This window comes from Lepus europaeus, chromosome 19 (genome assembly GCF_033115175.1).
Source record: "Lepus europaeus isolate LE1 chromosome 19, mLepTim1.pri, whole genome shotgun sequence".
Taxonomy (NCBI): Eukaryota; Metazoa; Chordata; class Mammalia; order Lagomorpha; family Leporidae; genus Lepus; species Lepus europaeus.
Genome location: NC_084845.1, coordinates 61,121,359 through 61,147,204, shown reverse-complemented (window position 1 = coordinate 61,147,204; position 25,846 = coordinate 61,121,359). Strand labels below are relative to the sequence as shown.

The window sequence follows — 25,846 nt, the reverse complement described above, 5'->3', positions numbered from 1 at the left end:
ACATTTCTCCCAAGCAGGACAGCTAAAATGACCAAGGATATCATACAACCAAATGATATTTGAAAGCTACTGGTTTATAAGAGCATCATAAATTGGTGTGCATTTTGGTTTAAAAATGTTTTTTTCAGAGGCTAATAAGTCCAATAAATCAGGCCCCTTTGCACATTATTTGACAAAACTGGAATATCTGGCCCTGTAAAGCCAACAGGCTACAGTGACCTTACTAAGGTATGGACATTCCAGGTGTCATCTCCAATTCATATCTAAAGCAATGATTTTTAAACAACCTCATCTCCTATGAAATGCAGAATACATTTAAACAAAAGGCCACTACTGAGCATGAGTGATATGCCTCCAAAACACTGAGGAGAAGGAAAGGTTAAGCTTTGACTTAGTCCGAGTTCCACCAGCAGTGAACTCGAAGGAAAGAATCTGAGTACAAGTGATGATTCAAGATTTACTATTAAGAAATAGGGGGGGGGGGGGGGGACAACAGAGGGAGGTGCAGAATTTCACTAGACAGCAAGGAAGCATCCTCTAATTCCTACTCACCCTTCATTCCCATGGGCATTAACCCCACAGCACTTGAAGGAGGAGGAAAGCGTCAAGTAGTTGTTTACAGAGGACTCCTGTTGGTCGCATGTGCTGGGATGGTGACTGCCCGGGGGATACTGGTGTCACAGCACTGACACTTGCTGCTACACCTGCTAGTTCCTGACTATCTTCTCTCAGTATTTCACCATATTTTACTGTTTCTCCTAATCCTTGATGAAGATCTTCTCTTTGCTCCATCCAGAGGAACTAGCCTCTTTCTAAGGGCCAACTAGTTTTAAAATGGCACTTGACTAGTTGTAATTAACACAGCTAAAAACATTAGTTACTTAGTAGTTTTGATACCTAAAAGGTTTTGTGTACATAATCAAAGAAACACTGGTTGACAAGATTCAAATACAAAGTTATATTTATTTTCAATAACAAAAGCGACACAACAAAGTGGAAGTGATCCCACTAATTTTTAAGTCTAGCACAGTCTTTAGCACAAAACTATTCTCAATAAATAAAAACACATTACTATTAACAGAGTAAGACTGTTCTTCAAGACTCTTGAGAGTTCTGTGTATGTGTTAAACAAAACCGAGTGGTATGTAAAGAAACATCCTGGAGACTTGACTGAGAAGGGATTGAAGAAAAGGACAGCAAAGCAAATATAGGATTTTCAAAGCAGTCTAAAATAAGAGCTCATTGGGAGAATACAAGGATGTGGGATATTTCATGTTTAAGACTTTGCAATTAGATCTTTCCATATTTCTAGATTATTGATTTGGAATATATCACAACCTAGAGGAGCTTCTGCAAAAGGAAAGGGGAGGTTCTTCATACATGCTACCTAAAAGATGTATGCCTCCCAATTTCCTCCTTTGACTTTGTCACTAGCCTGTCACCAATGCAGCAGGGGTCCCGATTCCACAAAGAACTACTACTATGTAAACCAACCCCTCACTGGGTTAGATTTTCCTTTCATAAACACTGATACTTGCCAGGGACAATTATAAATACACATACCAACTGCTCTGACTTTTTATCCTTCTACACAACTCTGCTTGTTATAACCTGTAATTCACAGAGCAACGGCAGCATTGGTCAGAAGGTAAGTGTCAATGCAAGAGCTCTCTAAATTTCAATGGTCACAATTTTTAATAGTCCCACCTGCCACATCATTTTTCTTTCCCATTATATTGCCAATTATTTTTTTCGGAATTCAATTCTCCGAGCTACATTCTGAGCACCAAATTTTTTAACCAATGCATTCCTGGTATCCTCATCATCTTTCTGCAAATCTATGTCATCCTGTCGGGACCAAATTGGGTATCCATCAGCTCTCTGACCAGACTCTAAAAAGGAGGAAGTAGCCTCCAACTCACCACTGTTTTTCAGAAAGGCTTGTGTAACTGTTGACAGATCTAAGTTAAACTTTTCCATTAACTGCCGGATGATCTTAATGGCAGCTCCCACCTCTGGTGCAGAAACTTTTTCTTCTTCCTCTTCCTCTTCAGGTTGTGCTTCTGAGTCTTCCTCAGGTGTAGATGGCTCATCATCACACATTGTGATGTGTATTTCAAAATCGGGGCTCTCCTCCACCTAGAGAAAATGATGAGTAAGACTAGTTACTAATTACCATGTCTTGAGCTCTTGCAATACCTGATGTCTCCTAACTCCCATTCTCTTGCCCTTCCTCCAAACACACTGGACTTCCTTCAATTGCTCTAATATGCTACATTCCTTCTTACTTTTATTTGTGCTACATATCGCTTCTCGGCCTTTTGGCTAAGATCAAGTGTGTGCTGGATGTGTCAGTCCATAAGTGGTAAATACACATGTGTTTGTCTATATTTGTATAACTGACTATAGTATTCCAACAGAATATTAGATATTACATCAAATATGGAAAATATATTTGTGAATGTGTGTGTATACACACATATATATGTATGTATGTATTATGCATATACATACACACGATGGCACTTCCAAATGGAAAAATGGATGGTACTTCCATGGAAAAATGGAATTAAGGGCAGGTATTTGGTGCAGTGGTTACATCATAGCTTGGGACATTTGCATCCCATATCAAAGAGCTCAGGCATTTGAGTCCTAGCTACTCTGCTTCTAATCCAGCTTCCTGCTAATGCCTGCCTCAGGAAGTAGCAGATGATGGCTCAACTACTTGGGTCCTACCACTCATGTGAGAATCTCAGACTCAGTTCCAAGAGCCCAAATTCAGCATTATCCAGCCCTGGCTGCTGTAGGAACATGGGGAGTGAAGAGTGGATGGAAAGATCAGTTTGTCTCTGCCTTTCGAAAAAAAAAAAAAAAAAAACTTAAAAATAAGTAAACTTTATAACCACCCCTATTCTTTGACCCTTCAAATCGTCCTGACCAAAACCAAACCCTTGTGTAGCAAAGCTTCAAGACACACCGTAAGCCCAGAACAGTCCCACTTTCCATTTTCTCTTCCTATCTTGAATTTCTCTTACCTTCCTTGGCCTTAGATGGTGACAAAGGTAGACAGAAAATCCAGTTTCAAATAATGGAAGCAAAGAAAAGACAAATAAATAAATCTTAGCCAACATACCACAACCTCCTCAAACTCCCGGGTGGCCTCCATAAATATCTTTTTGACTGCTTCTTCATTCTCTTTCATCTCTTTTTTCACATATTCTCCTTCAGGCAAGTCTGGAGTTCTCTTATTCTGTGGTTCTATTGAAGAAAAGAATAGCATAAATTAACACTTTTGCATAAATCAAAAATACAATGCACGCTGTATGAGGTCTGGATGAGAAGTGAGCCTGTACTTTTCTTTTTTCAGAAGACATATTTTTGATTCGGAAGGGTAAGAAAAGCATACGACATTCATGTTTAACAATTTCTATGCTTGCTTCCAAAAAGCTGTACTACCCAAATGGGGATACAAATGCCAGGCTCTCACACATGAAAATACCCTTGAGCTTAATTCATTTTTTGCTTTGTATTTACAGATTTTGCAAATTAACAAAAATGTGTCATAAACTGGTTCTCTGAGAAGGAAAATGGAGTTTATTATTAGAAAGTGCTCTTAGGAAAACACTGTGGAAGAGAAGGAAAGCGGAGTGGGCAGAGTTGTGAAGGAGTTGCAACAAGCGAGGAAGCTCCTTCAGAGTTGACTGCGCTGGAGCAAAGAGGCAGAGACTTCATTCCTCTGCATTGATCAGCCACTGGATGCTGATAGACCTAGAACGGGACTTTGGGCAAGTCATCTCTCCTAGAAGCTTAAAGTAGATCTGGGTAGTGCATCACAGCATTTACAAAAAAGGATCCTCTTGTTTCCTCTTTCCACATTGTTGCCTCAGGATTTAACTATGTTATGTTCCACTTACTAAAATTTACTACAAAGTGACAAGTTTTCTTGTGACAGAACTGTTTCTTCATTATGGGGGTGGTTACACAAATCTGTATGTGTTAAAACACAAGTAAATGGGGGACCAGAGTTGTATAGCAGGTTCAGCTGTGGCCTACAATGTCAGCACCCCATATGGGCATAAGGGAAGTACCAGCTATACCACTTTTTCTTCTTTTTTTTTTAATACCAACTCTGACCCAGCTCCCTGGTAACAAAGTGAGAAAGCAGTGGAAGATGGCCCAGTGCTTGGATTCCTGCACCCACGTGGGAGACCCAGATGGAATTTCAGGCTCCTGGCTTCAGGTTTGGGCTTTAAAACACACGCACACACACGTAAATGAAACAGAGTATGATAGTTCCTCAAAAAATTAAACATAAGGGGCTAGTGATATGGCACACAGTAGGTTAAGCCACAGCTTGCTGTGCTGGCATCCCATACAGGAGTGTCAGTTCAGGTCCCAGCTGTTCTGCTTCCAACCTAGCTTCCTGCTAATGTGCTGGGGAGGCAGCAGAGGATAGCCCAAGTACTTGGGCTCCTGCCATCCACTTGGGAGACCAGGATGTTGTTCCTGGTTTCTGGCTTCAGTCTGGCCCAGACTCAGCTGTTGTGGCAATTTGGAGAGTAAGCCAGCAGATGGAAGATCTCTGTTTCTCCCTTTCTCTGTTCCTCTGCCTTTCAAATAAATAAAAAAAAATTTAAAGATTAAACATAAAATGACTTGATTAAACACAAAATGTGTATACTTCTGAGTATCCACCAAAAAAGCTGAAAGTAGGGTCCCAAACAGCAGCATTATTTGTAACAAACAATGGAAACAATTGTCTACTAATGGATAAAAGATAACAAAAATGTGATATATACAATGTGTTATTATTCAGCCTTAAAACGAAAGGAAATTCTGACACAAAATATAGATGAACCTTGGAAATATTAAGTGAAAAAAAATATCTGAGGGTACTTAAAAATTTTTTTGAAAATCAAAAGCTAACTTTAGGGGCTAGCACTGTAGCACAGTGGGATAACCCACCATCTCCGATACTGGCATGATACAAGCACTGGTTCCAGCGCTGGCTGCTCCACTTCAGATCCAGCTCCCTGCTAATGTGTCTGGGAAAGCAGGAGAAGAGATGGCCCAAGTACTTGGATCCCTGCCACTCACATTGGAGACCCAGATGAAGCAAGCTCCTGGCTCCAGCCTAGCCTGGCCCCAGCCATTGTTGCCATTTGAGAAGTGAACCAGAGGACAGACCATCTCTTTTTCTGTCACTCTTTCAAATAAATAAGTCTTTTTTTATTATTATTATTAGTTCCAGGGGTGTGTTTTGTGACTAGAACTCCAGGACCCCAAGGCAGCTCAGAGATCCCCAAAGGGAAAGCAAAGTCACTGGCAGAGCCTGGATCCGAGTCACTGCACCAATGTAAGGCCACCACAAAACACACCAAACACCGGAGTAAGGGAAAGCGGTTATTGGGGGAAACCCAACAGACTGGAGGGAAGGGGCAAAGAAGGAAAATAGAAGGAGAGCGTGGGGCCGGTGCAGTGGTGTAGTGGGTGAGGATGCTGCCTGCAGTGCCAGCATCCCAAAAGGGCGCCAGTTCGAGACTTCCGATCCAGCTCTCTGCTATGGTCTGGGAAAGCAGTGGAAGATGGCCCAAGTCCTTGGGCCCCTGCACCCACATGGGAGACCTGAAAGCAGCTCCTGGCTCCTGATCAGCACAGCTCTGGCCGTGCTAGGGATTGAACCAGCAAATGGAAGACCTCTCTCTCTCTCTCTCTCTCTCTCTCTGTGTGTGTGTGTAACTGTGACTTTCAAGTAAAATAAATAATCTTAAAAAAAAAAAAAAAAGGAGAGCCTAAGAGAGATATCGAGAGAGAGAGAACAAGAGATAGAGAGATCAAGGGAGAGAGATATCATGAGACAGAGAGAAAGAGAATAAGTTTTTAAAAATCATCCTGTATGAGTGGTGGTTCAAATCTGGGGTGTTCCACTTTCGATCCAGCTCCCTGCTAATGCACCTGGGAAAAGCAGCAGAGGATGGCCCAAGTGCTTAGGCCCTTACCACTCAGGTAGGAGACCAGGAGAAAACTCCTGACTCCTAGCTTTGGCCTGACCCAGCCTCAGCCGCTGCAGCCATTTGGGGAGTGAACCAGTACATGGAGGATCTCTCTCTCCATAAATGTGCCTTTCAGATAAATTAAAAAAAAAAATCTTAAAAATAAATCTGATAAAAGCATTATTTTTTAAAAGATTTATTTTCATTTATTTGAAAGAAAGAGTTACAGAGAGAGATAGAGACAGAGAGAGAGAAAGTCTTCCATTCCACTGGTTCATTCCCCAAATGATAGCAATGGCCAGAGCTGAGCTCACCTGAAGCCAGGAGCCAGAAGCTAGGAGCTAGGAGTTTCTTCCAGGTCTCCCACGTGGGTGCAGGGGCCCAAGGAGTCGGGCCATCTTCCAATGCCTTCCCAGATAGATGGGAAGTGGAGCAGCCAGGACTCGAACCAGCGCCCATATGGGATACTGGTACTGGGGCTTTAACCATCTGTGCCACAGTGCCGGCCCCAAAAGCATTATTTTGAACAGTGTTTTGTCAAACTTTGCTTTAAATCTTTTTCAAACATATTAATATAAACTTTACACACTCTAGTTTTAAGATTTTTTTTACTTTATATGAGTGAAGATGAACATCTTTTCATTTAATTATTATCCACTGTCCTTATACTTTCTTGCTGGACTATGGTCTTTTCTACTTTTTATTTATTTAACTCTTTATGTAGTAGAGCCATTAAGCCTCTGACTATAATATCTTAAAAATTAAAATATTAAATTGATAAAACTGTGCATGTAGCTTTTAAAATAAAAATGTGTACATTTTAAAATATCATTTTGATAGATAGGTTGAACCCAGCTAAATTCTATCCGAAGTTCCAAACAGCTTGCCAGTAGTCCCAACATCACTGACCTAACAGCAAGGCCCTCCCTACCTGATGACCTCCTTCACCCATACCCCCAGCCCTGACCTCATCTGCTAGAACTCTCCCTCTGGCTTCCTCCTGTCTAACCACTGTTGTCCTTGGATAGAACACACCAACCATACTCTCATCTCAGGGCCTTTTCCTTTTTATTTCCTCTATCTGGAACACTCTTCCCCAGATAACCATCCGGGTTAGCCTTTCATGACTTTTAATTTCTGTTTAAAAAGCAATTTATTACAGTGCCCTTCCCTTACCATCCTATAGAAATCAACCTCCTCCCCAACGCTTACCCTGATTTCTTTTTCTCTACAGCACTTACCGAAACTGCCCAGCTAGCATGTTAAGCTCCATGACCGCGGGGCCTCCTACTTACTGTTATATCCCAAAAGGAAAACAGTATCTGACACTCAAATATCTGTCGAATGAATGAATCTCAAATGTCACTTTTACCAAAAACAAAGTTCCTACTGTGCATGCCGGATAGGAGAAACCGATTTCACCTCCCCAGGACTCAAACTGTTGAAAGGAATCGGGAAAAGCGAAGCAGCTGGGGGCAGCAATGCCTCTGTAAACAGCAAGGTCTGTCACAAGCTGGCGGCACCAGTTCCATCCTCACAGTTTTGCACTGTGTCCAATCACACCTGCATCTCAACTTGAACGTCAACTGCGAGTTCAAAATCTCACTCGAGGCAAGCAAGCCAGGAAGGGACCTTCCAAATCCGACCATAGCCTCTTAGGTGAGTGCGCACTCAATTCAGCCAAAGCATGGAAATAAACGGGTCTGACATGCTTTCAAAACGGCCTCCACGGACTCGACCACAAAGCAGGAGAGACCTTTTTTTTTTTTTTTTTTTTTAATTTTTTTAAAGTGAGCCTCTGAAAGCTCTGCCAAGGCACCCACGAAGCCGGATGGAGGAGAAAACGGGTAGCTGGTGGGGTGGCAAGGGGGCGACTTCCCTGTAAACGACCATGCCAAAACACTAGCTCCTCGCAAAGGACATTAAAACGGGGGAGCGGTGCGGGGGAGGGGGGGGAGGAAAATGGTGCAAAATCACCCGAATGTCACAGAGGGGTGCTACCCAAAGCGCCAACACGGCCGTCGGACAGCGCCGCGACCTGCCCGCCGAGACCCCCGCGCCGCCGCAGACCTCACCCCCGCTGTCCGCGGCCTCCGGGTCCTGCTCGGCCTTCCGCTTGAGCGTCTGCGAGGACGGGCTCACCGGGGCGTCCCCCAGCAGGTACTTATGCTCCTGGCCCCGCAGGTGCTTCAGGTAGCGGTCCTTCAGCGCCTGCCACGAGTGCGGCGTGAGCGCGCTCTTCTCCATCGCCTTCCACAGGGCATTGCCGGTCACGGAGCTGGGCGAGCGCGCGTTCTCCTTCACGTAGGTCAGGATGGCCACGTCGTCCGCGTCCGAGAAGGAGATCCGGCCCGCCGGCGGCTGCGGCTCGGGCTCCGCGGCGCCCTCGGCCGAGGAAGCGCCGGGCTTCGCGTCCGCGGCCTGGCCGGCGCCTGAGGCCAGGCCCAGCCGATAGGCCTCCAGCTCGAGCCGCTCGTTGCGCTCCACGCAGTCCAGGATGTACTGCGTGGAGATGAAGTCGCCCGAAGCCTCAGCCAGCGCCTCCCCGGGCTGGGCCAGCAGCACGGCCCCAGGCTCCTGCACTCGGCACACGGTGCCGCCGCCGTGCAGGATGAGCGTCGACAGCCGGCGCTTGGCCGGACTGGGCCGCACGTAAAACGACATGGAGCTGCCGTCCTCCCTCACGAAGAGAGTCGAGGAATGGGTAGGCCCGTTGGGGTCTTTGCCCAAATCCATCGCTTCCGCCATGTCTGACAACAGGCACCAGAGGAGCGGCCCTCTGAAGAACCGCGGCGCCGTACGCGGAGCAAGGCTGACAGAAAGCAGCCACCACAGACCCCCGCGACCGCCGAGCCTCGAAGTGCGCCTGCGCCAGGAGCCGCCTCCGCGCGCCGAGAGCGCCCCGCGCCCTCTCTCCCGGAAGGGGCGGGGCCTCGAGCCCTGACCCGGAAATTGTCGCGTCGCCGCTCTGGGTCTGGCCCTCTGGGAAGATGGCCGCGGTGCAGGCGGCAGAGGTGAAAGTGGATGGCGAGCCCAAACTGAGCAAGAAGTAAGTGTTGCTGCGGGTTGCTAAGGCCTTTGTGGTCGGAGAGTGCGGGCTGGGATGGGTCTCGAGGTTTTTGTCCGGGAGACCGCGCCGGGAGCCGTCCCGCGGGCTCTCGTGGGTGCGCACATGCTGGGACGCAGTGGCTGCGCGCTGGAAACTACATGGCCCGGGATGCCCTGGGGCCGCGGAGCCGGGGCCGGCGCCGGCGGGTCCCCAGCCTCGGTACTGCTGGAGCGAGAGGATGCGGGAGAACCGGGAGGGGACCGGGAAGTGAAACTTGGAGCTTGGCGTCCGTTCCCTCCTGCTTGCCGAGAAAGGCAGTCTTTCATTACTGAGAAGGTCTAGAGGGGTGTTACCTAGCCTGGCTCTTCATCATTGCCTTGGCCTCACCAAGGGCGTTCTGAGCCTTGCGCGTTTAGAGAGGGGTTAACTCTAAAACGGCGTCGGGCGTCTGCCCACAGGGGTTCTGCAGGGCATTAGTGATCATCGAGCGAATAATCGATGTCTGATTGACTGCTCAGCCGCAGACGCCAGGTCGGCCCTAGCGCTGCTGGACGTGTCGCTGTTCACCGGCCCAAGAGAACGTGACAAAATCAAGATGAGCTGCAGTGGCTTCTCTGTGCTCAGAAGGATGATCCATAATCAATACCTTTCCAGGGGCGTAGGAGAGAAATTAAAGTATTAGGTATCCCGGCTGCCTTAGTGGGGCTCGCGGCATAGTCTGCTTGTTGAACCCTGAGGGAGTCGCTGTAGCCGTTCCTTCGATAAGAATTTATAAAGGATTCCTTATGTGTACCTGTGTTTAAGTTTCAGATAGTTTAGAGAAGTGTCCAGGTTTGTAGTTTGGTAGCAGTCTACTACGAGGCCCCCCAGAGTGGTCTGATTCATCAATACCAAATTTTATGTATTTTTAAGGATTGATTGATTTATTCAAAAGACAGAGCTTTCATTTGCTGGTTCACTCCTCAAATCACCACAGTAGCCCAGGCTGGGCCACTTAGAAGCAAGGAGCCCAGAACTCCTTCCAGGTCTCTCAGGTGGGTGGCAGAGGCCCAGGCAGTTGGGCCATCTTCCACTGCCTGCCTGGGCACCTTAGCAGGGAGCTGGATGCGTTTGAACCAGTGCTCTGATATGAGATGCCGAAGTTGCAGGCAGCAGGGTAACCTGCTGTGCCAAAACACAAGCCCCGATAACTGAATTTTAAGACTCTGTGCCTTGAAAGCATGGTTTCCATTTGGGAGTGCAGTTTTAAGGTAAATTGTTTTGTAGATATGAACCCCTCCGCTTGTTGAGGAAGTTTTACGTACTAGATCTATACAACATTTCTAAGTAATCTCACTAATTACCTTGTATGAGAAATGTTGGTGTCTGTTTTTCCAATTACTGAACTGAGGCTCTGGGTGAGTAAAGGCGTGGCTGAAGTGTGCATGCCTGAAGTGGAGTGTAGCGCTGATGGAGATCTAACGTCATCTGTAACTGCGGCCCGCACCGCAGGTGCTGACCACTCTACTGCCTCACATTATCTCAGAGAATCTGCTGTTGACATTCCGAAATAATTTTTTATGATTAACATTTCCGTCTGTTTATTAATTGCTCTTGGAACTTCCCTTGATCTGAAATCTGTAGTGAGCATGATTTGATACTGGATATTGTCCCCAAGATTAAAATATATCAGCCGCTTATCCAAATGACACATTCCCCAATGAAAAGTTACCGCCTCCCAAATTCACTAGAACACTGTAATCTGGTCACCTTCTGCTGTCAGTGATGCATACACATAAGGAGCATAGCTTCTGTCTGAAGTTTTCCTTTCCTCCTCATCCTTGGATCTCCAGTCTTGCCTTCGATTCACAAGTGTGTTTGTGTAGGAGCTTTTAGCTTCATCTAGAGTTTGCATTTAATAATGACATTTTCCTGTTGTCTTACATGCTTTCCCATTGCCATCTTGTGGCCGGATAGTTCATCTCCTAGAGAGAAATCACACACTTCTGGGGCTTCAGAAACATATTCCACAGTGTTGAGATCGTTTCTGCTTGTAAATTGTTGACATATGACCCCAGTTAGGCATCTCTTCCCTAGCCAAGAGTGGGTACCTTGTCAGGTGACATTTGCAGCACAGCGAGTGTTGTAAGGTTGCTGTCAGTTAAAAAGGTCTTGAGTTAAATGGGACACTAAAAGGTAGTACAAGCAAGACCTCCCTCCCCTAACCTGTAAGAGTGCTGGATCTGACATCTCTGTGTTTTCCGCTAGGTGGTGGTAATCATTAGTTCCGGGGTGTTCTGCCATGTTGACGCAAGCTGCTGTAAGGCTTGTTAGGGGTTCCCTGCGCCAAACCTGGGCACAGTGGGGTCAGAGGGAACCGCAACTGTGTCAACTTGCTCAGTTCTCAGCGCTTCACAAGGACAAGCCACTTTCTGATAAAAGAAGGTTGGTGCCTGTTCCCTTCTTTCATGCTCTAAGAGCAAAAATCTACCTGTACTTGCTTCAGTATCTGTTAAGACATGGCTGACTCTTTGGACTTGCTAAGGAAACAAAGAGCTCCACTACTCCAGTCCTTTCCATTTTCTTTTTAAGGAATTCGGATTGTCTCTCCATAGAGTCTTGAGATGACTTGAGGATCTTATTCCAGGACAGTACTGAGAACAGAACCTTGTTTGAATAAGGAATTTCTAATCCTATTTTCTTTTTTGTATCTTGTTAGGGTTTTGTTGGCTGTTGAGGTTAATTTGGTTTCTAGACTTGCTGCTCTCCCTAAAATCTTTTTGGATTACCTTTGGCATTGATTGGAGATAAGTGCTAACACCTTAACTGATTGGAAAACAGTTTACCTTAATCCTAGATAGCCTTAGGTGCCCACTTAGCTGAATTACAGCATAATAGGCTACCACACTGTTTTTGGGAAGATTGACTTTAGAACTGTTACAAAACAGATTATATATTGAAGCCATCAGAATCAGTTTTTCTTACTTTAAAAATGATCTGTTCAGGCCAGCGCCGTGGCTTAACAGGCTAATCCTCCGCCTTGCAGCGCCAGCACACCGGGTTCTAGTGCCGGTTGGGACTCCGGATTCTATCCCGGTTGCCCCGCTTCCAGACCAGCTCTCTGCTATGGCCCGGGAAGGCAATGGAGGGTGGCCCAAGTCCTTGGGCCCTGCACCCGCATGGGAGACCAGGAGAAGCACCTGGCTCCTGGCTTCGGATCAGCGAGATTTGCCGGCCGCAGCGGCCATTGGAGGGTGAACCAACGGCAAAAAAGAAGACCTTTCTCTCTGTCTCTCTCTCTCACTATCCACTCTGCCTGTCCAAAAAAAAAAAAAAAAAAAAAGATCTATTTAAATCCTTGTTATTGTTATTTTAGTTATTTTGAACCCATCTTGAAAATGAAGGTTGTTTACAAAAGCCAGGCAGCATGCAAGCATGACTTAAACTTTTTTACCATGGTGCACTGTTAGAGAGTATTCTGTTACCATTGTAGGTTTGAAAGGATAATCAGTGGATTCTCTTTGAAAAATAAGGGTATCCATCTGTCCCCAGTCTCTTCTTGTTTCTAGGTTCAGATAGCAAGTTCAGATCCTAAGAGAAATACCACATTGTTCAAAGTGCTTTGTTTTGTTTTAAGATTTATTTATTTGAAAGACTTAAAAAGAGAGGGAGAGGCAGAGAGAGAGAAGCTTTCCATCTTCTGATACATTCCCCAAATGGCTACAATAACCAGGGCTGGGCCAGGCTGAAACCAGGAGCTTCCTCCAGGTCTCCCATGTGGGTGCAGGGGCCCAACCACTTGGGCTGCTCCCTGCTGCTTTCCCCCGTGGATTAGCAGGGAGCCGGGTCGGAAGTGCAGTAGCCAGGACTCAAACCGGCGCCTCTATGGGATATTGGCACTACAGGTGGTACCTTAACCTGCTACACCACAGCATCGGCCCCCACAGTGCTTTGGTTTTTGAGTCCCAGGTGACTAGTGTCCAGAAATTGGATCATGAGGGATTTGACCAGAAATGCATCCAAAACTACGGTTTCTGTCCTGGAGCAGAGAGTGAAGTGGTAAGATAGGGAGACCTAGGACACATTTGAGTGCTAAGTAATGCTAGGTCAGGGTCAACCCTTAAAAGCATAATCTCAGTCCACACAGCAGCGGCTGGTGGGTGTGTCTGTTTCTGTTTTACAGGTGCTAAGAGGTTAAGTCACTTCCCCAAGTTCACATAATTGTTAGGTGTGTCAGAATTTAGTCCCAGGCACTATGAGTAGAAAGGCAGAACACTGTCCCCATATTATGCTGCTTTGAGTGTGCTACTCTTTATTTTTCTTTAAGATTTATTTATTTATTTGAAAGGCAGAGAGACAGAGAGGTCTTCCTTCGCTGATTCACTCCCAAAATGGCCATGACAGCCAGAGCTGAGCTGACCTGAAGCCAGGAGCTTCCTCAGTCTCTTACGTGGGTGCCGGGACCCAAGGACTCGGGCCATCTTCTTCTGCTTTCCTAGGCCATAGCAGAGAGCTGGATCGGAAGTAGAGCAGCTGGGTCTTGAACTGGTGCCCATGAGTGTGCTACTCTTGCCAGAGTCAGGCTCACGTGGACAAAATGAGACCAATGCTGAGAGTCATTCTTGGAGAGATTGTTGTTGGATTGTATCCCAAAGCTCTGAAGAGCCAGCTCCTCCCTGTTCCCCAACTCATTCCTCCACGATGCAGAGAGAGGTGGCAGATAGAGCTAGGGATATTATGTTACCACATGTTGGTCTGGTACCATAGGGACTTGTCTTCTACAGGGGGTGCCAAACAACTCAGATTTAATCCCTGCCCTCAAGGAACTCCTTAGCCACAGAAAGCTTATCTTCCTGGTTTTCTAGAAAACCTGTAAACAACCATGTAGGATTTCCTTTGCCCTGTTCCGTCTTTGCGTTAGTTCCAAGAACCTGAGACTGGAAAGCAGAAGAATGAGAATGTGCTTTTGCATCTTTGTTCTAAAGTTGTTTTTCCCTTTGTCTCCCTGCATGTAGAGTCGAGTGGTTAAGAGACAGAGTGGAGGTCAAATGTAAGGCTGAGCATTTCCCTCAGGTGTTGGTGGTTTGAGAAGTGACCTCAGGTTGCTGTGGCATTGACTGCTTTCATCTTCCCAACAGTGAGCTAAAGCGACGCCTCAAGGCTGAGAAGAAAGTGGCGGAGAAGGAGGCCAAGCAGAAAGAGCTCAGTGAGAAACAGCTAAGCCAGGCCACTGCTGCTGTCGCCAACCACGCCACTGACAATGGTGTGGGTGCCGAGGAGGAGAGCCTGGACCCAAACGTGAGTCCTCTGGGCCACGGCGTGCCTGGACGTAAGCAAAGCTTTTGATGAGGCCATGGCCGATTCCTTGGAACCATACAGTAGGAGGGACCGGTGATTAAGAAAATAAATAGGAGCTGGAACAGGCTCCGGGCCCTGGGCATCGCCATGGTAATAGAGGGCCTGCCACTTGGGGCATTTGGGAGACTCTAGTACCCCCAAGTGACTAGTTAATCTTTTTTGGAGTGACCCCAGAGAAAGTCCAAGAGTTGCCCTAAAGATGGACTTGGTTTACTTTAGTTGATAAATTTCCATAGGCCAAGTCCACTTTTGCCTCTCTCTCTTGCTTCATCCCACCCTTCTGGTTGAGAAGTTGCATCAGAAAATGTTTGTTGATCCCTTCTGTAGAATATTCCCTATTACATCCTCCGTGGGTCTGCATTGTTGAAAAGTCTGATATATGGCCAGGGGTAAAAGAATAGTTAAGGAGATAAGTGACTCACCATGCAGATAAGATCTCCAAAAATGGAAGCCGAGACCAGTTAAACTTATTTTTAGGCAGAGCTCTTTTTTTAATTTTTGGTGAATCTTGCATTTTGGAATTGTAATCTTCATTTCCAGCTGCAGATGTGGCCACCCTGCATATTTTAAGCCCACTTCTCACTCCATATTCAATCCAGTGATCTCAGCCGTGCAGAGTGCTTGGTTAAAGGATAGTTGAGTGCATCGGTGGCACGCTCTGAGGAGGAAGACTCTGCCAGATGGGCTGTGGGTCTGACCAGATTCGGCTTCTCATGGCTTCTTTCTTGAACAGCAATACTACAAGATCCGCAGTCAGGCAGTTCACCAGCTGAAGGTCAACGGGGAAGACCCGTACCCACACAAGTTCCATGTAGACATCTCGCTCACTCACTTCATCGAAGAATACAGTCACCTGCAGCCTGGAGACCATCTGACTGACATCACCTTAAAGGTGGCAGGTAGGACTCGTCCCTCGAAGTTCATTGAGTTCTTTGAGTGGTCAGGCCTCTTGAGTAGCATAAGGAAGGTTGCCTATTCACAGGAAGAAGTGGAGCAGCCCTGAGGCATGGAATCACCTTCCAGATGAAGGCAGCTGGGTCGGGGCGCTCTGAGGGAAGCATGGTTTATGAGGACTTCTCCTCCTCAGTAGGAACCATGGCCTCAGACTCCTAGGAATTCTAGTCCCTGGCTTAGGAATGCTTTGCACTGAGACTGTTTCTGGAACATTATTGTTTTGGAGTTACGGTATCTTGTGTGGGGTCTTCTTTTCCTTAATTAAAAAAACTACATCTTTTTCCTATCTCCTCATCCCAAGAATACTAAATCATTTAGTAGTAGGAAATTTAGAACATTCAAAGAAACAGAGTTTAATTCTCCATAATCCTATGACCTCTGCCAACATCTGAATACCCAGAGTTCCTTCTTTTTAAAGTCCATTAGTCTTAGTAAAATACATCTTATGTTAGTCATTCTAGTTCATTATTCTCAGGTACATGGTGTGCCCTTTAAATATTTTTAAATCTTATAAAGATTTATTTCTTATTTGAAAGAGTGATGTACAGAGAGAGAGAGAGAGAGCTTCCATATGCTGGTTCACTCTTCAAATGCCAGCAATAGCCAGGGCTGGGCCAGACTCAAGCCAGGAGTGCAGAACTTCCTCTGAGATCTCCCAAGTGGGTGTCAGGGACCCAAGTACTTGGGCAGTGTTCACGGCTAGAAGCTGGATCCAGAAGCAGAGTATTGGGGAGTTGAACCAGCACTCCCGTACAGGACTCGGGCATCACAGGCAGCAGTGTAACCACTGCACCGTGACTCCCACCCCATAAATTTTTCTTACTTTGGAAAATTTTTCACAAATAAAGTTTTGTGGTTCTTTTTTTTTTTTTTTTTAATCTCTTTCTTCCTTGCTTTCTTCCTTCCTTCCTTGTTTTTAATTTTTGTTTATTTGAAAGAGAGAACTGCAGAGAGAGGAAGATACAGAGAGGAATCTTCCATCTGCTAGTTCATTCCCCAGATGGCTACAAAGGTTAGGGCTGGACCAGGCCAAAAGCAGGATCCTGAAACTCCATCTGGGTTTCCCACGTGGGTGTATAGCCTCAAACCTTGGGTCTTCTTCTGCTCCTTTCCCAGGAATATTAGCAGAGAAATGGTTCAAAAATGGAGCAGCTAGGACACAAACCACTGCCCATGCGGGATGCCGGGGGGGGAGGGGGTGTTAACCTGCTGGTACCACAACACTGGCCCCGCACTTGTTTTCTTATTTTGGATTTCTTTGAGGACTCATTATCCATATGTTGAATCTGTTTTATCTCCCACTGGTGGGTCCACTCCCCAAATGCCCACAATAGCCAACTGGCCAGACTGAAACCAGGACCCCAGAACTCAGTCTGGGTTTTTCATGTAGGTAGCAGGGACCTAGGTACTTGTAGCCATCACCTGGGTGCTTATTAGCAAGACCCTGGATCAGAAGTAGAGTAGGATTAACTGGAACTCAAACTGAGGGACTTCAGTATGGGATGTTGGCATCCCAAGCTATGTCCTAACTACCACCCCACATGCATGCTCCTGTTGCTCATATCCTTCAGCCCCTTGTGACAGCAAGACTTTCGTTTGTTTTTGTGAGCCAGTCTTTCTTAAGTGTGTTCATTTTGATAGTAGGGATGTGATTTTTATTTCTTTTTTTTTTAAATAATAACTTTCTATGGTATTTGATTGCAGTGCTTTTATGTTGCTTATTTTTATACAAAATTAGCTTTTCTTTATGTTGAAAAGAAGCATGATTTAGATAGCTTTTCCAACCTCACTGAGTTTCCTCTTCCGTTGTTTTTGTAAAGTGTTCAGAAATGGAGCAGCTTGCTTTCTGAAATTTCCTGACGCTTTCCCTTCCCTTTTATTGGGCCTCTTCTTTCCCTAGTCTCTGTTTTCCTTGTGGTGTTCAATTTTGCAGAGCCTGGCCCTAAGAGGGAGCCTGGCTGTTAAGGTTGGAGAGTGTTGTGAGCACACTGCTGCATCCCTATGTACTTTACTGATACAACCCTGCCCTACGTGGAAACGGCGCATTCCCTCCCCATTCCAACTGCTACCCTCCATCCTCCTCCTGCCTCCTTCCTCCTGCTTCTTCCCCATGTGTGGCTCTTGGGGGATTGTCTCAGCACTTACATTTGACAGTTCCTGGGAATGTCTTCCCACAGAATTTTGCTGTGAATTTTGTCCATGTAAATTTGTCAATTTTTACTTTGCCTATCCAGTTGTACTATGTTTATTATGTGTGGGTTCATGGATCCAAAAGTGGTGCCACCATCAGCATAGACATCCTCAGGAATCCAGTGAACATCGTTAAAGCCAGATCTTCCTGCACATCTTTAACTGATTTAAGGGGCCAGCATTGTGGCACAGCCAGTTCAAGTCTAGGCTGCCTCACCTCTGATCCAGCTCCCTGCTATGGCCCAAGTGCTTGGGCCTCTACACCCATGTGGGAGACCTGGAAGAAGCTCCCAGCTCCTGTCTTCAGCCTGGCTCAGCCCTGGCTCTTGGGGCCATTTGGGGAGTGAACCAGCAGATGGAAAATATTTCCTCCCACCCATCTCTCCCTCTCTCTGTAACTCTTCCTTTCAAATAAATAAATCTTAACAAAAAAATTTTAAAAGGTGGTTTGAGTGAGGATCATTGCCGTGAAGAAAAAGGCAAGACTTACACACCAGGCAACAGTTAGATTATTCTGTTTTATTTTCTACACTGACCAAAAAGAAAAAGAAAAAAAATACTGCTTGTCAGTCAGTATTTTTGCTGTTCTTTTGATAGGTAGGATCCATGCCAAAAGAGCATCTGGGGGAAAACTCATCTTCTATGACCTTCGAGGAGAGGGGGTCAAGTTGCAAGTCATGGCCAATTCCAGGTTTGTAGAACAATACCCAGTTACACAGCTGGGGACAGAGGCTGATGTTGTCTTATTTTCCCACTGGTGTTTGCAGGTTAGGGTAAGAAGGAGGGGAACATGGTTGAGTCTGGCTGAGAGGATGACGTAAAGGCCATCTCTTACCTAGAAAGTAATGACTGTTCTAAATTGTATGGTAGTAAAGAAAATAAAAAATTGAAAGATGATCCTTCTAACAGTTGCCCCTGAATGTGAGAATCTTCTCAGGTTCACATTAACTAGGTAGTAATAGTTGATTGAGGGTTCCAGAGAAAACTGGTGATCATTATTAATTGGAACTGTTTTATATTGAACATGCTGTCTTTTCAGGAATTATAAGTCAGAAGAAGAATTTACTCGTATCAATAACAAACTGCGTCGAGGAGACATAATTGGAGTCCAGGGAAATCCCGGGAAAACCAAGAAGGGCGAGCTGAGCATCATCCCCCACGAGATCACACTGCTTTCTCCTTGCTTGCATATGTTACCTCACCTTCACTTCGGCCTCAAAGACAAGGTAAGCGCTCATGGCCTCCTCGCTGTGGCTCCAGGATGCAGCCCCTTTGTTTTTATCGCACCGTTGAATCAAACATAGCAGTGATCTCTCCCTTCTGCTTTTGGTTTAGGAAACACGGTATCGTCAGAGATACTTGGACCTAATCCTGAATGACTTTGTGAGGCAGAAATTTATCGTCCGCTCTAAGATCATCACATATATAAGAAGTTTCTTGGATGAACTGGGGTTCCTGGAGGTGATGGAGGATTCCTTCCTTGGCATTACTAGCTGCCCTGCTCTGCTTTGCTCACTGTCCCTTCCCTTCGTTTGCTGAGGCCTATCCTGTGTCCGTTTCCCTCCTGAGACTGTCCTCTTTCTTGCCAATGTCTTTATTAGGGCCCTGATTAAAATATCAGACCCTGACTTCACCATAATGTACAAGGTATGGGGCCATCTGCACGCCGATGATGCCACATTCAATGTGTCATCAAATTGTTTTGCTTTTTTTTTTTTTTTTTTTTTGTAGCATTAAAAAATATCTGTAGGGGCTGATGTCATGGCATAGTGGGTAAAGCCACCACCTGTGACACTGACATCCCGTATCAGTGCCAATTTGTGTCCTGGCTGCTCCATTTCCCACCCAGCTCCGTGCTAATGGCCTGGGAAGAGCAGCAAAAGATTGTCCAAGTGTTTGGGCCCCTGCATCCTTGTGGGAGACCTGGAAGAAGCTCCTGGCTCCTTGCTTCAGCCTAGTTCAGCCTTGGCTGTTGCAGCCATCTAGGGAGTTCACCAGTAGATAGAATCTCTCTCTGTGTGTGTCTGTCTCTCCATAGCTCTGACTTTCAAATAAATAATTCTTTAAATTTTAAATGTGTATTTTTAAAGATTTATTTATTTATTTAAAAGAAAATCAAATATTAAAGAAATAAGTAAAAGCAAAACTGAAAATACCCTTTCACTCCTGCCACCTAACTTCCCTTCCCAGAGTGGAGTTTGGTGTGCACCCTTCTTTGCATCCTGCTGTGCATATGCACATGCATATGTCCCACGTGGAGTACATGTGTATACATGGTTTGGCTTCTTAATGCTGCCTGATTTGTTTCCCCTAGTGATAGTTCTATTTGTTGCTGATTTTCTTCTATGGTAGTGTTCCAGCAAACATCTTCTAGAAGTACAAAACCTGGGACCGACATTGTAGCATAGTGGGTTCAGCTGCAGTTTGTGATGCAGGCATCCCATATCAGAGCACTGGTTTGAGTTCCATTTGATTTGCTTTTAATCCAGCTCCTGTCTAATGTGCCTGGAAAAGCAGCGAGTGATGGCCCAGTACTTGGGCTGCTGCTATCCTTGTGGGAGACCAAAACAGTTCCTGGCTCCTGGCTTCAGGCTGGCCTACTCCAGGCCATTACAGCCATTTGCAGATTAAACCATCAGATGGAAGATCTCTTTCTCAGTCTTTCCCACTTTCTGTCATTTTGCCTTAAAATAAATAAGATAAATCTTTAAAAATTTAAAAACTAAGTCAAAATATATAATCATTTAAGCTTTTAATAAATATTACAATAAATTATACCCAAAAGAAAGCTGTATCCATTTGGAGTCATCCCATTGTCAGCTTGTGAGAGTATGGTAGCGTGTTAGGAGTGTTTGGTATTCACAGAAGCACTCTGTTTTAGTTGGGTACTTGCACATTATCATTGAACTTAGTGACTTTTACTTAAGGATGTAACAAGCTTGGACTGTGTTACCTGTAAAGCCTGAGGTGTCCCCAAAGTCTTTGCTTGTCTGAGGACTAAACATTTCTCCCTGTCTTTTTTTAGATTGAAACTCCCATGATGAACATCATCCCAGGGGGAGCTGTGGCCAAGCCTTTCATCACTTACCACAATGAGCTGGACATGAACTTGTATATGAGAATTGCTCCAGAACTCTACCACAAGGTAATCAATAATAAGACACCTGTTCATTTAAAAAAGCAGAATGCTGGAAAACCACTGGCTAGACAGGTGCAGCAAGAAATAGCAGTGAGAGTAAAATAGCCAAGAGTATTCTGATTCTTCAGGTTTGTGAGTGTTAACACAGAATTTCTCTGCAAGACCAATAGAACATTGCAGGACAGAGGGCAAGGGGTTACCTTTCTTAGTCTTTTGTAAAAGAAATAAGTATCTCTGAAAGTTCAAAATAAGTATCTACGTATCAGATCAAATCACTGTGAAGGCGTATCTTCAAATCACCAAAGTAAATATCGCGAAGACTGTCATTCAAGTTTCTTAGTTGCAGACAACGGAACTGGTTATAACTAGTTGAAGCAAACATTTTATCCAGCTACATGACGAAGCTCTCAATTTCTGGAGAACCAAAGTGTTAGACCATTTTCCATTGCTGAAATAAAATACTTGAGGTTGGGATCTTTAAAAGAAAAGAGGTTTATTTACCTCCCCATTTGGGAGGCTGATAATCCAAGATCAGGTGGCTCCATTTGTTCAGTCTCTGCTGCATTGCATCATAGCAGATGACATCATGGTGAGAGCACATGAGAGGAAAATCACATCAAGACTGGAAGCCAGAAGGCAGGAAGAGGCCCGTCTTGCCCTTTTCTTCAGTCTTGCCCTCTTGCTGGAACTAACTATGGTCCCACGGTGAATCTTTTCTGAAGGTAGCACTGCCATTGATGAAGTTACCTTGCTCCAGCAGGCTCCACTTTACAGGTCCCACCACCTCCCAGTGTTGTCAGACTGGGGACTAGGCATCCCACACATGACATCCAAACCAGAGTAAGCAGAGTGTTGGGCTTGGAGACTACACAAATAGAAAGGATTCTGAGTCGTATCACTGGACTGTTTTTGTGGAGAATCCAGCATCTTTTCCACTAAGCAGCACAGCTCTTAATCCTGGCTCTGTGGACAGGTCACTGCTGGTGGGATATTTGCAACAGCTACCTGTAAAAGGCCACGTAATGCTGTCCTCCCTGCCAGCACAAATCCCATGCAGTACTTACGTCTCTCAGTGCCGTCCCAGTTGAAGTCTCAGAGCTCTGAGGTTTAGAAGGTGGGGAATACCAAGACTTACTGAGAACATTCAGAAGTCCTGGGCAGCTGGGAAAGGAGGCCAGAGAACCACTCTGAGCTGACCTGAAAGCATGCCTGAACTGTGACAGAGATGTCCCAGAACTGGTAAGACTAGCTGCCAGACCATAGCCGTCACCATCTGTTGTCACCAGATGCTGGTGGTCGGTGGCATTGACCGGGTTTATGAAATCGGGCGCCAGTTCCGGAATGAAGGAATTGATCTGACTCACAATCCTGAGTTCACCACCTGTGAGTTCTACATGGCCTACGCAGACTATCACGACCTCATGGAGATCACGGAGAAGATGATTTCAGGTGACTTCCTTTCTTGGTCTTTCACGCTTGTCTGGAGGACTCGTGTGCGGTTCTCAGAGAATTTCCTGTGGTCTGTCCATTAAACGCTGATTTGTCTCCCAGGGATGGTGAAGCACGTTACAGGTGGTTACACAGTCACCTACCACCCAGATGGCCCGGAAGGCCAAGCCTATGAGATTGACTTCACCCCACCCTTCCGGAGAATCAGCATGGTGGAGGAGCTCGAGAAAGCCCTGGGGATGAAGCTGCCAGAAACTCGCCTCTTTGAAACAGAAGGTAATGTGACAAGTCCCCCCATCATGGCTTTCAAATTTGTCTGGGTCAGAGTTAGAGTTCACAGGAACTATTCTCTTCATATACATTTTTACTGAGCCAGTGTGATGTTTAAGTCCTAACTTGTACATTTGTATTGCAGAAACTCGCAAAATTCTTGACGATATCTGTGTGGCAAAAGCTGTTGAGTGCCCTCCGCCTCGGACCACAGCCAGGCTCCTTGATAAGGTGAGAGGCTCTGCCCTTACCCCCTTACCCTGCATGTCCTCATGCAGTGCTCACTAGTCCCCTACCCCCTAGGAAAATGGACCCCACTGGGGAGCAGTTGTTTCTGCAGTTTCATAGGAAAACACTAAAAAGAGGAACAAAGCAATGAACAAACTTTGAACCATCATAGTAAACCCTGACAAACCTTTCAAGTATACTATCTCAGTTAAGCCTTTCCAGCTTTGAAAGGCTGTGATGTATCCGTCTGGGTGGAAGCTGACGTCTGCCTCTGCTGTGCCTTTTCATTAAGCTTGTCGGGGAATTCCTGGAAGTGACGTGCATCCATCCCACATTCATCTGTGATCACCCGCAGATCATGAGCCCTCTGGCTAAGTGGTAAGATAAAGCATGGTGTCTCAGTTACCCCAAAACTTAGTGGCTTAAAACAGCTCCTGTTTTAGAAGAGTAACCTTTCTGCTTCCTGTGGTGCTGCCTGGGGTGATTCAGGTGCTTCTTGTCAACTGGGAGCTCTGCTTGAGTGCTTTGACTCTCTTCTTGTGTCTAAGGCCTCTTCACAAAGCGGCTCTGGCAGCACAGCCTGGGATTCCCTTCAGCATGGCGGTTGGGTTCCCAGAGAAGGCTCTCCAAAAGACCTAGCCTAAGTGCACAACACTTAGAAAGCCTCTGGTTGTATCCCGTTGGCCATACTATGTCATTTGGCCAGCCTAGAGGCCGTGTGAGAGGAGTGAAGTGTGGCTCAATGTAATGGTCTACCGCACTGCTCGTTGGGAAAATAATTGAGTCCTCCTGGTGTGTGTCTGTCTCTTGTCTGTCTCCTCACTGTAACATCAGAAGATTTGGTGCCAACAGTGCATGTTGGCTTCAGGTTGCAGTCTGCAAAACTTCTGAGTCCATTCGCATTCACGAGTCCTTATACCAGATGTTAGATATCAGGGGCCTGTATAATCGGCCTCCTCTTGTGTTTCCTGTAGGCACCGCTCTAAGGAGGGTCTGACTGAGCGCTTTGAGCTGTTTGTCATGAAGAAGGAAGTATGCAATGCCTACACTGAACTGAATGACCCTATGCGGCAGCGGCAGCTTTTTGAGGAACAGGCCAAGGTAGGGAAGGGCAGAGAGCCAAAGCGTGGATTTAATCCCTGTACCTGCTCACCAGGAAATGCCAGCCTTAACTCTGGTTTCTGTCACCTGCACATTCTTGTGATTTCCGCAGGAGTAAAAGATAACACCATAGGCTTTGCTGGGGAAAATCACATTTCAGGATGAAGGCCTTGACTGGTTTTGACCATACAGTACAAGAGAGCTTAGTTATCATTATCTGCAAGGGGGACATGGCACTGCCTTGAAAGTACATTTGCCTGTTGTTTTTCATAGATGGTTCGTTATCGAGGTGGCTTGAGGATGAGAGGCAGATAAAGATAAATGAAGACGACAAAGCCCACATGACACCTACACTATCACTGCCATGATGAGTGCTTTGAGGGAAGGGGAGAGAAACTCTTGGGAATTGTCATAGCGTCTCTGAGAATCAGGCTAACTGGGGTCCCAGACCCCTGCGTCCAAGGTGTTAGAAATGTGTGTGTGTTCTGAGATAGTTTTTGTCAGTCCTGACTTTGCATGTCTCTGAAAGAGATGGCCTGTCTCAGCAAGTTCCAAGTGTCAGGCCCCCTGGGGTAATGAGCACTCAGTGTGTTCACTTGAACACGGATGTCCTGGAAGAATGCTTTGGTTCTCTTTCCTCTTTTAGGCCAAGGCTGCCGGTGACGATGAAGCCATGTTCATAGATGAAAACTTCTGCACTGCCCTGGAATACGGACTGCCCCCCACTGCTGGCTGGGGCATGGGCATCGACCGCCTCACCATGTTTCTAACAGACTCCAATAACATCAAGGTACAGAGCAGCCCTAAAGCACCACTGTGCTGGGGGCGGGGCATCCGCAGCCTGGCAAATAAAGGGCTTTGGGCTTGCAGCGGAATGGGCACAGGAGTGACACACCACCTCACAGGCCAGGGTTGGTGTGCTGTCTGACTCCTCCCTGAGGCTGGGAGACTATTAATTGATTGCATTTCTTGAGGATCTAGGAAGTGCTAAACTTTCCACATGCGTTATCTTCTTTAACTTAAGTCAACCGCATGAGGTGTGGCAACTCTTGTTACCCCATTTTTATGAGTCAGGACATCCTATTTCAGTGGAACAAGGGTTTATTCATCGTTTTAATACAGTGCCCCAGACACCGCTGTGTGCTGTTCTTTTCCATCCTCTATACCTGGGAAGGGACTGACTTGAAATGAAAGAACACAGCTGCCTTTACAGCCAGGATGTACAGACTATGGGTTTGGGTGGTAACAACAGAGGCAAAAGCAATGGGTGGGTTGCTGTGAAAATGTGCTGAGTACTTCGCTACAGATGCGTTCTTATCTCCACAGGAAGTGCTTCTGTTTCCTGCCATGAAACCTGAAGACAAGAAGGAGAGTGTAGCAGCCACTGATACCCTAGAAAGCAGCCCAGTTGGTACATCTGTCTAGAAAATAGTAAACTACAAATAGAACAACTCAGGCATCTTTGCATTTCTGCAAAACAGCAAGGAATTCCTGTGTGTTGCCATCCATTGTACCACAGTTCAGCTGGCACCAGAAGAGAGAAGAGGAATTCAGAATTCCTTTTTACTCCTTGTTACCAAATAAACCGTTTGTCTCTTCTGTTTACCTTTGGAATATCCGCTTTTTCCCTGATTGCTAGCCTATTAATATCTACTGTGTGCAGATGTTCTAAGAAGTTGGGGACACAGCAGAGAACAAAAACCCAAGTCACTGGTTTCATGCGATGCACATTCTTTGGAGTTGAGTGGGGAGGTGAAGAAAAGAAACAAGTCAGTACATACTTTGTTGGTATTCTAAGAGAAGTAGAGCCAGGTCTGGGGCCAGGGTGGATGGGACAAGCGCTGGTGTAACTGCAGTAGTGGGAAGACCTCCGTGAGGGGACATTTAAGTGGCAGACTGGAGACAGCCAGGGAGTGTGTGGGAAAAGGGTGACCCAAGTAGAGGACCACATTTTGGAGGAACAATAAAGGGTTGGGATGACTGAAGCCAAGTGAGAGATGCTCAGTGATGGACCGGGCTCACACAGAGGGGTGTTTTACAGTGGGTGAAGCCACTGAAGGATTTTAAGCAGAAGAAGTGATTTTGTTTTTGTTTTGTTTTAAGTAATTATTCTAGTTAGTACGTGGAGGGCAGGAG

The 25,846-nt window shown here is 45.9% G+C and overlaps 2 protein-coding genes and 1 pseudogene across 4 annotated transcripts; 2 read left to right on the top strand and 1 right to left on the bottom strand.

Moving 5' to 3' along the window:
* Positions 1 to 943: 943 nt before the first annotated feature.
* TERF2IP (TERF2 interacting protein) lies at positions 944 to 8,868 on the bottom strand. Its single transcript, XM_062176735.1, has 3 exons — positions 8,069 to 8,868; positions 3,134 to 3,258; positions 944 to 2,139 (listed from the first exon to the last, which is right to left on the bottom strand). The coding sequence occupies exons 1-3, from the start codon at positions 8,739 to 8,741 to the stop codon at positions 1,744 to 1,746; spliced, it is 1,194 nt and encodes a 397-aa protein (XP_062032719.1). The 5' UTR covers positions 8,742 to 8,868; the 3' UTR covers positions 944 to 1,743.
* Positions 2,306 to 2,531, top strand: LOC133748928 (U2 spliceosomal RNA; annotated as a pseudogene).
* Positions 8,869 to 8,949: 81 nt separating the features above from the next.
* KARS1 (lysyl-tRNA synthetase 1) lies at positions 8,950 to 25,324 on the top strand. 3 transcript variants are annotated; one of them, XM_062176680.1, is made up of 15 exons: positions 8,955 to 9,042; positions 11,290 to 11,466; positions 14,160 to 14,319; positions 15,113 to 15,278; positions 18,121 to 18,214; positions 18,563 to 18,749; positions 18,859 to 18,984; positions 20,549 to 20,668; positions 21,949 to 22,111; positions 22,214 to 22,387; positions 22,527 to 22,612; positions 22,902 to 22,987; positions 23,584 to 23,710; positions 24,357 to 24,500; positions 25,037 to 25,324. In XM_062176680.1, exons 2-15 carry the CDS (start codon positions 11,324 to 11,326, stop codon positions 25,133 to 25,135), a joined length of 1,875 nt encoding a protein of 624 aa, XP_062032664.1. In that variant the 5' UTR covers positions 8,955 to 9,042; positions 11,290 to 11,323; the 3' UTR covers positions 25,136 to 25,324. The 3 variants fall into 3 exon arrangements, with proteins under 3 accessions (XP_062032665.1, XP_062032664.1, XP_062032666.1); XM_062176681.1 differs by lacking the exon at positions 11,290 to 11,466 and having other exon boundaries at positions 8,950 to 9,042; XM_062176682.1 differs by lacking the exons at positions 11,290 to 11,466; positions 14,160 to 14,319; positions 15,113 to 15,278 and having other exon boundaries at positions 9,028 to 9,042.
* Positions 25,325 to 25,846: the final 522 nt, after the last annotated feature.